The sequence below is a fragment of the Procambarus clarkii genome, chromosome 86, assembly GCF_040958095.1.
Source record: "Procambarus clarkii isolate CNS0578487 chromosome 86, FALCON_Pclarkii_2.0, whole genome shotgun sequence".
Taxonomy (NCBI): Eukaryota; Metazoa; Arthropoda; class Malacostraca; order Decapoda; family Cambaridae; genus Procambarus; species Procambarus clarkii.
In genome coordinates, this window is record NC_091235.1 from 20,075,998 (window position 1) to 20,094,038 (window position 18,041).

The 18,041-nt window shown below is 37.5% G+C and overlaps 1 protein-coding gene across 7 annotated transcripts in view; it reads left to right on the plus strand.

The window, feature by feature from the left end:
* The window catches only part of LOC123768119 (uncharacterized), a 363,952-nt gene extending 349,960 nt beyond the window's left edge, over positions 1-13,992 (plus strand). For 2 of the 7 annotated variants that reach the window (XM_069317174.1, XM_069317175.1), the window contains 5 exons: positions 1,139-1,240; positions 2,684-2,872; positions 3,573-3,689; positions 5,094-5,244; positions 10,170-13,992. In XM_069317174.1, the coding sequence (XP_069173275.1) occupies positions 1,139-1,240; positions 2,684-2,872; positions 3,573-3,689; positions 5,094-5,244; positions 10,170-10,962 (1,352 nt within the window). In that variant the 3' untranslated portion in view covers positions 10,963-13,992. The other 5 variants (XR_011225587.1, XM_069317178.1, XM_069317176.1 and 2 more) reach the window with 5 other exon arrangements.
* The last annotated feature ends 4,049 nt before the right edge of the window (positions 13,993-18,041 follow it).

An 18,041-nucleotide genomic window follows, 5' to 3' on the forward strand; every position in this document is an offset into this window, starting at 1 on the left:
GTATATTGCTTGGTCAGTAAGATTAAGCTGTGTTGTTATAAGATCAAGAACATGTTCAGTCAGGCAGGGTGACATTTCTAACAAGAAAATTTAATGCTTTTCCATATTTACCATTATTACCATTCCTATATACAGTACGACCTCGATTCAAAAACTGTATGGGAACAAACCCAGTTCATTGCAGTGAGGGATTTGTTGCAACCGGAGATACCTCCATTATGTATTTCCCACACCCCTATGGGCTAATTTCACTTAGCAGAATTTCCTTTTCAACCTATACCTTTTCCTTTCAAAATTTCCTTTTCAACCTATACCTTTTCCTTTCAAAATTTCCTTTTCAACCGTCGACCAGGAGGCCTGGTCAACGACCGGGCCGCGGGGACGCTAAGCCCCGGAAGCACCTCAAGGTAACCTCAAGGTATATGGGTGGTTGGTTGGTTTTCAACTAACAAACCAGTCTATATTTCAATCTACTTGTCTGTCTGAATGAACTTGTCGGCAAACAAATTTAACCACATCTAGCTCATTTTTCACGTCCCCAGCCTCAAAACTTATTTTCAAAAGGTAGCAGAGCCGTGTGAACGAAAACATTGCCAACTAAAAACAAAAACACACCATAGAATTTGGTTTAAAATATTCTCAATACTGTACTATTTCCCAAGGCTCTGTTTCTTGTAATGTTGAATCCATCAGCAAAAATCATCGAAAACGTAATTAAGAGCCATGTTAAGAGTGTGTTGCCATTCATACCCTATTATATTTCCCCCCACACTAGGCTAATTTCACAGGAGTGAAATTTTAATTTAAAGTGGCTTTAAATATGCTCAGTGGTTTTTCAATGGACCCAACTATGTCTTGTAGTGTTGCCTCCATCTGTGAACTCATTTCCAACATCCTAGCAAATCCACACATCCTCAGCTTCAGCAAACTCTAGTTTGTTAAATAGGATGAGTAAATCTGGCATGTAAAGTGTGTGTTCCAGCTGGAAATTCACCGAATCGAGGTTCCACTATATGTATTGTATGTACTGTACTGTACTTTGTTTCATGGGAAATGTACATTATCAAAGTGCAGTGACCTTCTGTATTTGAACATAAATAAATTCTTGTAGATGTCATTAAGCTTCGATTTTTTGCAGAGCGGTTGTGTGACTCTTGCCTGCCGGGTGAAGTATGTGTTGGTTTACAGGGTGAGCCGTACCCTATCTGCCGAATAGCACGTGATTCTGGAGATAGAACAGGTAAGTGTATTGTTTCATTAAAACATTATTTACAATGTCTGCTATTCATTATTTCTTTTTCCTACAAAATAATACATTTGAAATTTAAATTAATTCAAACATATTTACCACTCCACTGCCCATCTCAGAAGTAAGATTGTATGCAAAGTCTGTATATAATCATAGGATCCTTAAGAACAATATTAACATTAGCATTTTAATAGTGAATTGCTTCTCTGAATGATTTTATGTGAGAAAATGTATGGACTGAACTCTCCTGTAGCCATGTTGATATTGTAGAAACTATCACTTGATTTACAGTCATAGAAGAATATAATACCTAGTCCAAATCTACAGAAGCAAAAGTGGAAATCTTAATTGGTGGCATCGAGCAAATGATATACAGTGTCCTCAAATATGTTTGCCTGATCATCCTAACCTTGCATATCTGCAAGCTCATGGAGAGAATCCTAACAGAGGGAGTCATTCACCATCTCGTTGTGAACAATGTTGTAAAATCAATTTAACATGGTTTTGGGGTCCTGACTTGCAAAGGAGGTTACCCTACTGCTCTTGAGGAGAGTGGTTTTTCTCTCGGTGCATGGGCTATGGTTTCATCTCTGGGTAAAATGTTCTCCTTATTTCTGATTAACCTGGGTGCTCCCACTGTTTGCCTTCTCGAATTTTCTTGCTGACCTGGGTACTTAATTTCCTGCTGTCACTGGGGGTCTTACGTTGTCTGCCGCTGTGGTGTTTGTGTTGGTTGGGAAAGCGGATTTGGTTGCTGGATCTAGGGAATTCCCTAATTTGCTCTGTTGACAGATGAGGATAGTGTCTTGCCCTCTCTGTCTGAGAAGCATAGACATGTGTTGCCAAAACGTAGTAAATTTTGCCATGCTTTGATAGTATCCGGTTCATCAAGGTCATTGGATCCTCTGTTCATCTTTCTGATGAGGGCTGTATATTTCCTGGCAGCAAACGAGAGGGATGTCTTTGGGATGTGGGTGAGTGTTCTCGTCAAGGTTTCTATAATTACCTCTTGCAGGTTGGCTGTTGTGATGTAATCTGCTTGCTTTTGTACCTTTGCATTTCGATTTTGAGTGCTCCCTCCTTCCATGGGAGGTATCTTTGGCCCAGGGCAGTTATTATGCATGCGTATAACCTTAGTGATGAGGTTGATGTTTTTCCCACAAATCCTGCTACAACTCTCAGAATTTCTTAGAAATCCAATAACTGTATTAAACACTGGAACAGCAGAGGAGTTAGGCTGATAATGATTACCTTGCGGATACCTTCATTGGTTCTGAGGATCAGTGAACTATGGCTTGGTCTCTGACCAGGCCTTCTGGTTGGTGATCTGATCAAGTAGACTATTAGATTCAGCTGCCCACAACCTGAATGTGCTGTTTATATGCTATTTTGCTTTCCTTTATAATAAGACCATATTTGTGTTTTTTTTTCTAGGTTGTGGTGGTCTGTGTGCTATTGACTCTGAAGTGTGTCAGGCACTAGGATCTCGAGCTTTTCAGTGCCACAGTGCCTCTCTCTGCCTACACGATGAGTGGCGCTGTGCAGATGGATTATGCATTCCACATATCAAGCGATGTGATGGTCACATGAACTGTTACGACCAAAGTGATGAGCAACACTGTCGTGAGTACTATTACTTTAGCAACACTGTCGGGAGTACTATTACTTGAGCAACACTGTCATGAGTACTATTACTTGAGCAACACTGTCATGAGTACTATTACGGGGGGCAGTATTTTTCTTAAGAATCTTAACTTTTCAGTGATGTTCGTATATATCTTAATTAGGTATTCCAGGTAGAAATGCCTTATAGTTTTCACTTTTTGTTTTAATAATTTTCTGTGTAAAATCTAAGGAATGTATATCTGAAAGTTGTGATACTTGTGTATGATAAGGCCAGTTAAGGTCCCTATTGTTACTGTAGTCACCTGGTGGGCAGATATTGAATTTATTTTAATATATCTTAATAGAAGGTGGGATGACCATAAACTAAAATATCTAAACAAAATTATAATAAACATGTGTTGCACCATAATTAAATCTTAAGATTTGCTCAAGCAATGGTCATATTTTTTGGCTCCATAAAAAATGTAAATATTATATTATTCTGTATAAACGTTGTAATCAAACCCTAAGTACAGAAATCAGCCTATTGTACTACCCGTATACTAGACTCATATTTATATATGACAAGTGTCCAAATGTTGATACAAAACACTATGTGGCATCCCCTCCCTGTGTAAAACTTTTAAGTTAACTGCATCAATATTTGTCCAATGATGAATTTCACGCAGTTCTTTCTAATTTTGTAATCTGTCATCAGGATGTGGACCAGATAAATTCCAGTGTGGTAACAACACTTCTTGCCTGCCAGTAACGTCCAAGTGTGATGGCAAAATGGACTGTTGGGATGGTTCTGATGAAGCCAACTGCACAACCTGTAAGTAACATATTGTATGGTCTGGTTGTACGCACTTGCGTGATCTTTGCACCGAGTTTGATAGTGAGAAAGCCCTGGTCTACACACATCAATTCATGTTCTCATAATTTTTGAACAAATATGTAGTATTTAGAGAATAGTTCACAGTAACATGGCCAACATAAACTTGCACATGAAAAGAAAGTAAAAAGTAAAAACATTGTCACTTTACCTTCTTTTCATATATGTGGGTTGTGTTACAAATGCTGTATACAGTATCTGTTGGATCCTATATAATATTTTTGCAATAAGTGTTATTGTTAGAAATTATTGTAATACAGTTCTTATTGTGTAGATCAAAGCTCCTAGTAATGCTCAAAGCCACTTAAAATCTCACAGTATTTCTGCTTTCTTTCAGTCACCTCACTCCTAGTTTATAAAGTAATTCACTGTTATCTTTGCACTGTAGAATTCAGAGAAAATATATATTATATGGAAATTTTGTGACGCTGTTGATATATTTCTCAGATAAGCTTTTGACTGAATTGTAGGATCTTTCTAATTAGTAAACTCATGACAAAATCTATTATTATAACTGTACTCCATTATTATTTATAAGTAGATATCCCAAGAACAACACACTCAGCGCTGTCCAACTCAGACTTCGAGAACGAAGAGATTCGCCATTCCTTCAGCTTTAAACCTCTGATTCGCCCTCGAATTATCCAAACTTAGCCATTGTAGACTTGGTGGCAGTACTGTACCCATCCCAACCCTAAACCATCTCGGACATCAGTAATATAGTAGTAGATAATAGTACTGTAGTTTTCGTTTGGTTTTATGAACAAACTGTTTTATTAACCACTTAGTATATTGCAAAATGGCATGGCTTTTTTAAAGCACTTGAATTCTTGCATGCTCATTCTAATAAATTTGTTCATGCATGTTCAGTCTAATGATGTTTTTGTTGCATGCTCTTTTTGCCTGGTCTTGCTGACACGACCTAACATCAGCAGAGGGAGGTAAGGTCAAACTGAATGTCATTTAGCAATTCTTGTGTTCATTATGGTTTTTTTAGCAATTATTTTACAACCATTTTTGTTTAGAAGTGTTAAATTGCATGAAAAATAATAAATTAATTGTTTTCTGTTACTAACATCTTCATGCTTTGAACCACTAGAAAGGAATTATCTTTTTAGAGAGGAAGAAGAGGGCCAGTTAAAGAGAAATTGTGTGATAAAATAAGTAAATCATTGTTACTGTAGCTGGCTTCTACTTTCTCTTATATCTGTTTTTTTTCCACTAAACAGTATTCTATCACGCAAAACTGCGTATTCTGTCACCTTCCCTTTCCCACTCCTCAACCCTACTTTCAGCAGCGAGTCTCGGTTCTCAAGTGTCTGACAGCGACTGTGTGTGTTTCAGTGTGCCCCAACTCTGACACTCAGTTTACTTGCCGCAGCAGTCAGTGTATCCCCCAGCACCAATTCTGCGACGGGTTGGCGGACTGCAGGGATGGGTCAGATGAACCCTTCGGTTGCTCTGGAAGGTGTCAAGCCAACGAGCATCAATGCAGGTAGGCACTCTACTCGCTAGTCATGAAATGAGACTATCATTGATCTTTTCTTTTGCGTCTTAAATTATTCTAGTTTCAGATACTCAGTATTTTATATATATAATTATTTTATATAATTCTAAATATAGAATTATAATACTGTAATAAAAATAATAATCATAATAATAAAATACATTAGTGTTAAGAATAGTTTTTGTATTTAGTACTAAGAGCCACAAATTAAGCACATTTCAGTCTAAGTTTGAAAGCTATAGTATGTTGAGGAACAAAAAGTTGAAAATATACGTACTGTAATTAGAAATGTGGTTTCACCTATAAGTGCTCTTATCAAAACCCATACAAGCAAAATGTTATCCCAAGTAAAGTCAACATGGTATCTCGTTTTTTACATTGTGTTGGAGTTTAAGGGTTTAGTGCTCTATCCCAGGAAACTCTTGATTATTCTTAGTTTATTTGTCCCAGTTGGTTATCAATTGACAAAATGAAACTTATTTAATGCCTGCCTTGATATTGCATGTGTGTTTCAGATGTTATTAAAATTTTTACTTCACTGATGTAATCTGAGTGTTTTCATAAAACTTTGCACTCATATTACCTTAGGATATAGACGCAGGTTAAGATATTAGTTTTGCGTGTACATGTTTGTGCTCGCTCCATCACCATGTCATCTTTGTGTGCATATGCAATTCACATGGGTCTCGCTTGATACTGCTACTTGGTTTTGTATGTGGTGTATACCTCAAATCATATATCAGACGTCACCCTATCCCCACTGGATTTTGAAGAAGCCATAAACAGTATGCCTATGCACTCTGCACCAGGCCCGGATTCTTGGAACTCCATATTCATAAAGAACTGTAAAAAACCACTATCGCAGGCCCTCCACATTCTGTGGAGACAAAGCCTAGATACTGGCGTTATTCCTGATATACTAAAAACAGCAGAGATAGCACCACTTCATAAAGGAGGAAATAAGGCAGAGGCAAAAAATTACAGACCGATAGCGCTAACATCGCACATCATAAAAAATTTTGAGAGAGTGCTAAGAAGTAAAATCACAAAATACATGGAATCACAGCAACTCCATAACCCCGGACAACATGGTTTCAGAACAGGGCGCTCTTGCCTGTCGCAGTTGCTGGACCACTATGATATGGCATTAGATGCTATGGAAGACAAACATAACGCGGATGTAATTTACACAGATTTCGCAAAAGCTTTTGATAAATGTGACCATGGTGTTATTGCACATAAAATGCGTTCAAAAGGAATTACCGGAAAAATAGGCAGATGGATCTACAATTTCCTGACCAACAGAACCCAATGTGTAATAGTCAACAAAATAAAATCCAGCCCATCAACCGTGAAGAGCTCAGTCCCCCAGGGTACTGTGCTTGCTCCAGTACTTTTTCTCATCCTCATTTTGGACATAGACAAGAACACAACCTATAGCACTGTATCATCCTTTGCAGATGACACTAGGATCTTCATGAGAGTAGGCAACATAGAGGACACGGCGAACCTCCAGTCAGATGTAGATCAGGTCTTTCTATGGGCTACAGAAAATAATATGGTGTTTAACGAAGATAAGTTCCAGCTCATGCGCTATGGAAAAAATGAAAATATAAAAACGGAAACCACGTACAAAACTCAGGCAAATCATAACATAGAACGAAAAGGCAATGTAAAGGATCTGGGTGTATTCATGTCGGAAGACCTTACCTTTAAAGAACACAATAAAGTAGCCGTCACAACTGCAAGAAAAATGACAGGTTGGATAACAAGAACTTTTCACACTAGAGATGCTATACCGATGATGATACTTTTCAAAACGCTTGTGCTCTCTAGAGTGGAGTACTGCTGCACAATGACAGCACCTTTCAAAGCTGGAGAAATTACTGACCTGGAGAGCGTGCAGAGATCCTTTACTGCTAGAATCCACTCAGTAAAACATCTAAACTATTGGGACCGACTAAAGAGCCTAAAACTGTACTCCCTTGAACGCAGGCGGGAGAGGTACATAATAATTTACACGTGGAAAATATTAGAGGGGCTGGTCCCAAACCTGCACACAGAAATAACATCACATGAGACCAGAAGACATGGCAGGATGTGCAGAATACCCCCGTTGAAAAACAGAGGTGCAACTGGTACTCTGAGAGAGAACTCTATCAACATCAGAGGTCCGAGACTGTTCAACATGCTTCCACTACACATAAGGGGCATAACTGGCCGACCCCTCACAGTGTTCAAGAGAGAACTGGATAAGCACCTCCAAAGGATACCTGATCAACCAGGCTGTGACTCGTACGTCAAGCTGCGAGCAGCCGCGTCCAACAGCCTGGTTGATCAGTCCGGCAACCAGGAGGCTTGGTCGACGACCGGGCCGTGGGGACGCTAAGCCCCGGAAGCACCTCAAGGTAACCTCAAGGTAAGGTACCTCCCTACCTGTTATTTACCTTTCGATGACTCCAAGGATCAACGTCCCTGTGGCCCAGTCTCTGACCAGGTCTCCTGGTTGGTGGTCTGATCAACCAAGCTCTTCGGCATAGAATGAAATACTGCATTTTTAGTATTTCACTCATTTTGTTGTTATCTGTGAAAGCTCCATCTCTTGTGCAGGGGCCCCAATGCTATATATAATTTTTTTTTATCTAGATTTTGCATAAGACAAAATATATTTTGGATTCCTCTCTTATTTCATTAATGGCCCTTTGCTCTCGTTGCATCTCCTGAGTTGTATATGATTTTTGCAGCTTTAGCGCAGTTGTTTCTATATAGGCTTTCTTTTCGTTTTTGAGATAGGGTGGGGCATTAAAGTTCAAAGATTTATTTTCTTCACCTATAGAGGAAGTACGTTTCCGATTCCAATTTGCATATTTTTCTCTCTTTTTGGTGGTATATCTCTTGAGCATATTTCTAGAGCTATTGAACATATTGAGGCATTGATTTAGGTTTTCATTTTCTAACTGTTCTAACTGGTTTATTTCTATGAGGTCTTAATTTATTAGTTCCCAGTTAATCTGTTTATTAATCAAATTTAATTTGCTGAGTTATCCTCTAGAATTTGGGACTGGCTTTGCAGGTCTATTTCCCATACTTGTCTGAAGCTGTTAGGTTGTGATCTGAGTAACACGTATTTGTAATCATTGTTCTGAATCAGGTAATCGTTATACAGTACAGTATGTGAAAATAAGGTCTAGTGATTTTTCTTTTCTAGTTCTACCATTTGTTGGTTTAAGGAAAATTTGTCACATATACATAAGTCATTTGTGTGTGACTGTTCACGTAGACTACTTCTTGGGATTCTTAATAATGTCTTATTCTTCTTTTTTCTTAATAATTTTGGGATGATGAGCATTCAAATTTAAAATATTTTTTAAAATTCCAGTTATTGTTCTTATTATTTTAGGACTAGTTTTAAAATATGCGCCTTTATATTGCGAACAATTTGATACCAAAATGAAAGACGTAAGACAAAAATTTATGTCGTCAAACTGAACGAGTATACACATTAGGCTGTGGTGTGCAAGTTGGTGCTTGTTTAAAGGTAAATTTAGGCTTTGCTGTGGGGAGTCACACCGGGCTTTTGGACAGTATATGCATATACACCTGTAGGGAATTTAATTGCGAACACAATGATACTAAAACGAACGACATAGTATGAGAATTAAGGTGAGAAAACTGAAACAAGTATACACATTTTACTGATTTTGTGCGCTCACTGGTAACTTTTGCCGACTTTAGACTTTGCTGTGGGGAGTCACACCGGGCTTTTGGACATTATATGCATATACACCTGTAGGGAATTCTATTGGGAACACAATGATACCAAAATAAACGACGTAGCACGAGAATTAAGGTGAAAAAACTGAAATGAGTACAGTATACACATTTCGGTGTTGCTGCATGTCACCTGCACTGCCGGGAGCATGACGTCAAGTCTGTGGTGCGCCCGCGCTGTGTGCGAAAGTGTTAATGCGTAGAACTTTAAAGCTGTTCGTGGACTTATAATAAATAATGCTGTAATACTAATACTTGTAATTCATTGTGTGGAAGCACAGGAAGCCAGAGTGTATTCATACAAATTTTGGCTTTTATCGAGTTCCCTCCTCAAGGCCGAATTACTGACCCCGCCCAGGATGCAACCCCACAAGAAGCTGACTAACTCCTGAGTACTTACTCACTGCTAGGTGAACAGAGGCATTAAGTGAAAGGAAATGTGCCCAACCATTTCTGTCCCGCCTGGGATTCGAACCCGGAATTCTCCAGAAACTGTGTAACGGGCTAAACACTTCCAATTCAGTTCAAAGCCCTATACAGTATTTAGCAAATTATTATTCAGTTCCTAGGCAGTCAGTTTTACTTGGCAACAATGTCTTAATGAACAGAGCCCACAGATAATTATTGCATTATTTGTGAAATTTTACACAAATATTACTTTTTCACTCAGATTATATAGATTATATAATGATAACAACTTTTAAATTAAAGAGTAATGTGCAAAGTTGACTAAGTTACTCCAAATCTGTTTCGAGCAGTATTGAAGGTTTTCAAATCAAACAAAGTTATTATTAATACTGTACATAAAGTTTGAAATAAACTACTCCATTCAAGAGTTGAGTGAAGCAAAAGAGAAAGTTGGGTTAACTATGGTCTTGACCAAGTGTTGTTCAGTGCATATTGTGGAGATATCAACATCAGTAATGTTTAACTAGAACAAATTGCAGTAATTAGTGTGCTTATTTGTGGCAGTGGATTTGGATGTTTCATTATAATACAGAAGATAAAGCTTTAAACAACTCACACTACATGTAAAGATCCAAGTATACAATGTATGAACTATATATTCTAATAGGATCGTGATCAAAAAGTAGTCATGGTCTACGAAGTTCTGTAAGTTATGGTTCTTGATGTCATTACAGGAATAGGAGATGCATCCCAGCTTCCAGCCTCTGTGATGGTCGGGACACGTGTGGCGACAGCAGTGATGAACAGGACTGCAATAGGACTCTCATCACTGTCACACCGAGAACGGGAGCTCCTCTCTTGAACCTGTCAAATACTAGCAGTTGGTTGGAAGCCACTCTTCTAAATGTTTCGAATGCAGGAGATCCTCAAACAACAGCAGCAACAACTGATCATACTTGGCTATTACATCTTGGAGGCAATAATGGCTTGAGCACGGAAAGTACAACTCCATTAAATGCTCTTCCCTCGTCTACCAGTACCAAAGGCCATGATGGAGCATCTTCTGCTTTATATATTGTGACTCCAGTGGAAGAACTTGATCCATCTACATCCACCAAGATTCCACAAATTTCTACAAGTTCTAGTATTGATGAAAAGGCAAAAATTGATTCAGGAGATAGAAATTCTAAAGGCGTATATATTGCAGGTGATACGCTATCACAGTCTAGTAGTGGTAATCATGGGAAGTTATTGCCTGTCATGGATAGAGGTTGGCGACGAACTGCCCAAGTCATGCCTCGTATAGAGGAGTTTGGGAACTTTTTTAGTTCAAGATTGCAGGAAGATCATGTGCCGATCTTCTCCAAAGAGAATTCTGCAATTGACAGAACTAGTTACTCAGTGCTCCATGAAACAAATAAGTTCAGTGTTTTAGACAGTGCAGTCAGCAATATGGATATGCAGGGTAATAGAAGAACCATACTTGGATTCAAAATAAATATTCCCATTGACCAAGATGATGTCTAATTGCTGTATCATGAATTAGAATAATGATCGGTAAAAAAAAGTGCTGTGTGTGTGTGTGTGTGTGTGTGTGTGTGTGTGTGTGTGTGTGTGTGTGTGTGTGTGTGTGTGTGTGCGTGCGTGTGAGCACGCACGTGTGAGAAAATGAACAACCATTTTGTAATGGACAATTTTTTAATAAATGTAAAAATGGATGTACAGTGTATGGAAACTGTCAAAAGTCAGCTGCTATTTTAGTATATCAGTGTTACGAGATGAGAAAAAATATATTGATCACAATGTTAATATATTGATGTTGTGAGAGGAGAGTCCTTTTTGTATATCTAGTTGAGAAATACCAAAGATTGTATGTATATTTTGTCCTTGGTAGGACCTCATGATGTTATCTAGTCTGTATGAAAATGTACTTATTATGTATTAGTTCATTAGCCTCAGGTAAGGTCATTGCTGCCCAAGTGAGTTTTGAGAGAGTTCATCAGCCTCAGCTTCATGCAGTGACCATGCCATGGAGACTAAGGTTGAAATTTCTCTGCTTATTTTCAACATTTGTTAGGTATGTATTTACTGAATTGAGGAAAGTGCTATTGGATATACTAGGTCCACACCCAAAGTGGACTGTGCTCTTCCCTACCAGTCTGTACTCTGTGAATATGCTTGTTGTATTTTGCTCTCCTTTACTAACCCACAAAGCAAAGGATTATAGATCTTTGCTGTTTGGTTATCCTATTCCTGGTTATGTAGCTTAAGTCATCAACATCCAGTTACTAAAGTTCGTTGGACGTGAACAAAATACTTGGGAACAGGGAGTTTTGACTACGTATTTCATGACAAATATTTATCTTTATACAGATTTGTAATTAATACTATAAATAAAGCATTTATTTGTTTTATTTATAATACTGGATATGATAACTATAGTATTGCATATTAAGTCAATTTAGTGGAACTGTTGTGAATAATATAAAGATTGAAATTGAAGCTCAACAAAACATGCTCTTGGATCAGAGACGTCCTGGTATCTGGATACTAATGACTTGACTCATGGACCATTGACCCAGGTTTGATGGGAGGGATGGTTCAGGACATTGTGCCTTCCTAGTACAGATAATGTACTGTAAAACTTCAGTTCCATATTTTGCAAAAGGTAATGAAGTGGGAGTTTTCCAAGTTGCTGCTTATGTGTTTATTCCTAAATTGAAAGTTGGGGTCGTGAACCCTATCCTATGAGTTTTAAATGGTTTTGTAGCTGCAATCTTGAGTAATTAACTGCCTGAACTTGGAGGCTAATTTGAATACTTCTGCATAAATTGAAATAAAGTCCAGTGGAGTTTTGTTGATTTTATTTCTAAGTAATTGTGCACGAGGCAGGAGAATATTACGTTTCACCTAACTTTGATTTTATCCACCAGGTGTTAATAAAACTTATTTCTACGTTCGTTTTTAGGCGGTTCGGAAATTTGTCATGCCATTATTCAGTCAGTGAATTTATTTGTTGCCATTACATAGGTTTTGTTGCAAAAAGAGTTCTGTCTCATCATTGCACAGCTCAGTCTAACTACTAGTCTCATGGGTTAAGGTTATATAATGAAACTTTTTTCCTAAGGGTTTTGTCCCAAAACTTAGTAGAACCTCAGTTATTTACAAGTTTTCAGGGAAAGCATCTATCAAGTAAAATGTGAATGAGAATCTGTAGTGTTCTCATGGCTTGACCTGAGACTGAACATAAGTTATGTAAACAATACTCAAAAGATCTACGAGTAATCATGCCAGAAGATTTTTTAATTTTTTATTTTAAAGAGCACAATCACTAGAGTATTGTTGCATACTAAAGCCTCTTAGATCTTATAAATTTACAAAGAATATATTTTATCTGCATTGCTTAAATAATTGGAAGTACCTAAAAGTTTAGAAAATATGTAAGGTATTGTTTCCAAAATTTGCACTGAAAAAAATCCCAATGAGACAAGAAGGCACAGTAGAATGTGCAAAAGTAACTATAAATGAAAAGCAGGCTTTTTAATACCATTTAACATCTGTGTACAATTAATACCATTGAAATTACAGATTTTCTTAAGTGTACAACTAGCACATTTAAAAGCTAACGAGTCTTTAAAGATGAACAATTTTAAGATTGCCCCTGATCAGACAGACTTTAATGTCTGTACTAGACTATAAATTGTGAGCAGTAGTAGCCTGTCTGATCAAAACATTAATTAGGACAAGGGGCAGCGATTCTTAGGACCATCAATACGAACAAATTGAAACATTTTTAAACTGGCTTTCTTCACAAATAAAATATCTTCAGATTACTGGGATTCTGCTGGATGTAATGTCATGAAATAAAATATATAAAGAAAAGTGTTGAACATATTTATGGCCAGGTAAATTTAAGTTTACCATATATGCACAAAAAAGAGAAAATATGCAATTTTTGTTGTAATTGATTTATAAGACATGTAAATTTCACAAATTATATATTATTTAAACTAATGTCTGGCCAATTAATACTACTGACATTACATAGATTATTGCAATATACAACTAGCACATTTGAAGAAAACTGAAAATGCCTTTATGTGGTTCTACTTATTGAATGGAAAGCATTCACTAGTCCATACAATATTTTTGCATAGCTAGCTAAAAACTCCTTTTGTATATGTATTCCATAAATACAATATAAATATATAAATAAATAAATATATATATATATATATAGCAAAATATCTTACAGTAGAGGATTTCATCATTTTGGTTATCGAACAATATTCATGCCTGCTTTACCATCTGTCATTTATTTTGGTCTAATCACAAAAGGGGGGACTAGAAACTTTGTGAAGCTTAAACAGTGATAATGTATAATTTGCTTGTTAATCATTACACAAGTCATTGGTTATTTTGCTTGACATCTTTAGTCCACTTGTAAATATAGCTGCATAGTATAACAAACATATTGTATTTTTAAGCTTATGTGATATATTTATGTTGTACTACATTTTGAAGTATAAAAATTTTGTAATAAACACAATCTGATAATGTGAATTTTCATAAACCTATTTAAATACCTACATATATATACAGCTTTGTTAGAACTCTATATATGTGCAAGTTTTTTGAAGGAGCTGGGGTCCAAGCTAATTGAAACAACTAGAGACCCTAGAGCCGCCAGTTTTCTCTTTCAGCGCCTTAGTGTGGCGATCCGGAGAGGAAATGTTCACTGCATCCATGGTTCCTGCCCGCCATCTGAGGAACTATACAACTTGTGGCAAGTACTCTTGTACCTTGCATGTAACCAATGTTGTAACCCTTTTTGTGTAATGAAATTTTAAAATAAAGTTAGATTTATATACACACACTAAAAGAATAGGAGTGGTAGGAGAAGAAAATATCAGTGTTCATTGAGGATCCACAAGGTCTTCTCCGAGTACTCATTATTTTCTTCTCCAAGGCTATGGGTCCCTACACTTGCATCAGAGGTGGTACTCCTTTTAGGTGTTAAAAAAAAAATATATATATATATAAAGAAAATTCTTAAGAGTTTGAGAAAGGGCACAGTCACTATCTCCAATACATTAGTTAAGGATTTTGCACAGTACAATAAAGTATATGCATTATTAAGGGGACATAGTTCCCAGGGTATTAGGGGGGGGGGGGTAGAAATAGCCTAAGCTACTCTATCCCTTTCAGATGTATTTCTTTCTTGTCTCTATAAACATACTTGAACTTGAAGTACCCAGGGCCTACACTAATACATGCTGGCTTCAAACCACTGCAAATAAATGACTTAAGTGTTCATATACACCACGAATCCTCTTAATTATTGCAATAATAGTAATTATTTGATCAACAACTAGATTAATTTAAATATAATTATAAAATGGGACATGTTAGCACCTCTGGCGGTCAGAAGGTTAACTAGAGTAGAGGTCGCGCGCTGCGCCATTATAGACTAAGGGCGAGTCGAATGTCCGGTCTCTCGCCGCATTAAAAAAATAAACAAAAGGTGTCTTTGAAGGTGGGAGACTGAGTCGGGAAGTCTTCACGCGGAGTGTTCCTAACAAAAGAGGAAGAAGAGAAGGTTGCAATGCATGAATTGTGAGTATAAGGCGGTCCTACAGCCATTAATGTTCAGTGAATTCAAATATTGCAATCACTTTGCAAGTTGCATTGAATATTTTACATATTTTTGAGGGAAACAAAATGATAGCTGTGAGTAGCCTAGTGGTTCAGCACTAGGAGCCACAAAGTGCCTAATCAACAAGCTCTTTTGGAGATCTTAGCACTTGGCCTTAGCCCAACAACATGTACAAGGCTAAGACATATTTTGATGAGCATAAATACGTGGGAGTTGCAAATGAAACGAGAAATTTGTGCAATTGATGCAGAGGAAGGAGGAGGACGAGAGCCTAGTATGGTGAGCAGGATTTACATGTAGTTAATAAGAATTCTAAATTAAGATTGATGACGGCATAGGTGGTTATTTTATAAGTGATGAATGGGTGTAAATGGGTATATGGGTATATAGCAGCCCGTAGCAGTTGTCTAACTCCCAGGTACCTATCTACTGCTAGGTGAACAAGGGCATCAGGGTGAAAGAAACTGCCCATTTGTTTCCACCTCAGCCGGGAATGGAACCGGAACCCTTAAGACTACGAATATCGAGTGCTGTCCACTGAGCCGTCAGGCCGAGGACAGAGACCATAACATTCAAAATGAGACGTATTAGTCGATAGGATGGAGTTCACGATAACGATCATATGACCGTACAAGCGACGTCATGGTACACTTGGCATGTTTTTATAATAATTACAATAATATGTTGATATCATTCAGCTAGGGTAGCTGGGGGAGCCTATAATGGTGACCAAAAAGTCACACAATTGTGGTCTTAGTGTAAGGGAGCAGTGTGATGGTGAACACGGAAGTAAAACAGTTGACGTAGCAAAACAATTCATTTGTCAGTTAATCTGCCATTGAAAGTGTTGTTAAAGGGGGTTGGCAAATTAGATCATGTAATGTAATTGTTTTTAGATAATTTAGCCACACAGGAGAATAAATTACTACTATTCAGTACTAGTAGGCAAGGTTAGGTAGTGTAATTTAGAGCGCATGACATAAAGAATGCGCTTTATTCTCACTTAACTTTGGACTATCCATGCTTAACCTGGTGGTGATGTGGTAACGCAGTCTCCTTGCAAACGATTTGGTCCGGGTTCGAGTCCTGACTAAGAACAAGGCTTATCTGGGCGTCAGTCCTTAACTGTTCACCTCTGTTCACCCAGGGTTGCCAGATTGAGCTTCTTATAGCCCAATTGGACTCATTGCAGCCCAACTAAAGTCAACAAAATATGTTGCTACTTTATTAGGCTACTTTTAAAATAATGTTCTGAAAAAGAGTATCAATCGCAAAAAAATATATTTGGCTGTTATAAATTCACGACTTTTAGTCCTTCAGCTCACGACTTGCAGTAATTCAGCTCTGGCAACCTTGCATCCAGCAGTAATTGGGCACCTGGTTGTTAAGACTAGCGGGTCGTGTTCTTAGGAAAAATTAGTGAGGAAGGCTTACCATGAGCTATGAGAAGGGAAAAGCTCTCAACCTCATAACAAGAGTCAATAGTCGTCTGTTCCTGTACCTGTGTGGAAAAAAATAGCCTAGTGAGTCATGAGACAACAAGACTCTTGAAGCTGGTTAAATGCGTGTGAGTGATTGTTCACTCATAATCTGAGTGGCATACAGCTGCTCCATTGTCCGTATTTCCTGCTCCCTGCTGTTTACTGCCCTTTCCCTACAGTTCCCTGACCCGCTATACTATTTCTTGGCCCCAACATACCCGAATGGTCAGCACTCTGGGCCCTGAGGTCGTAGCTCCGAAGGGTTAGATTCCGGGTCGAGGCAGAAATAAATAAGCAGTTTCTTTCACGTGATACTTCTGTTCGCCTAACAGTAAATTGGTATTTAATTACCAGCTACGGGCTGCATCATGGAAAGAGAGTGTGTTTATATTATAGAGAAATGTGTAATAGAGGAGAAATAGTTCTGGAGTCAGTCCGTTGGAGTATTCAAATCAAAATCAAATATTTATTCAGGTAAAGTACATACATACAAAGTGAGATAAAAAATTGATGGATTTATAAATAGAGCTAGTACATACAAAGCATAAAGTACATACAAAGTACATAGAATAGTACATATATAAATAGAGCTAGTACATACAAAGCCTAATTTTGGCCCCGTTTCGGGCAGAAATTAGACATTATTAGTATTAGACAACCGACGGTTACAAAGGTGGGGTCCAAGAGCTAAGAGCACGATCCTGCAGGCACAAATAATAAATACACGAAACCTGAGAAATGAGGTAAGGCAATTATCAGAAGAAAGCACTAAGCCACTACGACCATATAGCCCTTGGAAGAGATATGTTGATAAGGATTTGGGATCGGGCGAAGGAAAGTAATGGTGCCCAATCACTTTTACGGTCGCGGGATTGAACACCGACCTGCAAGAAGCCAGATAGTGACTCTACCGTCCAGTTCAAGTTTTTGGACGGGTGGGGGGTTATTTGGGAAATAGAGGACTACAAATACTGGACGCTATGAAAGGAAGTACAATTCATGAAAAATAAACTCGTGTATTCCTCTGTCCCTATAGTCACTGATATTTAAATGATGTAATCAGATAAATATTTTAAGAACATTTATTATTTTTTATTATTTTTTTCTGGGGGGGGGGGAGACAGAAAAGGCAATTTTTATTATTAATAACTCTTAATACAATAGGAATACTTTTACTAACTATTATTATTAATATATGGCTCGAAACATTTGTAAAGAAAATTATTTGCAATTATTTTTTTAAATATAACCATTCATTGAATGATTCTAGTCTCTAAATAATTCTAATAACTCTTAATTTCCGCTGTGGAATTGATATAATAAAAACAGAAAGCTAGTAGGCAAAATCAATCCTTACCTTGGCCATTGTTAAAATGAGCAGCTTCGTGTCTTGATTTTATCACAGTTAGCGCTTCGTGAATATTTTGCGTTTTCTTTAAAAAAGCTTTTCACGGTTGAAAGAAAATTGT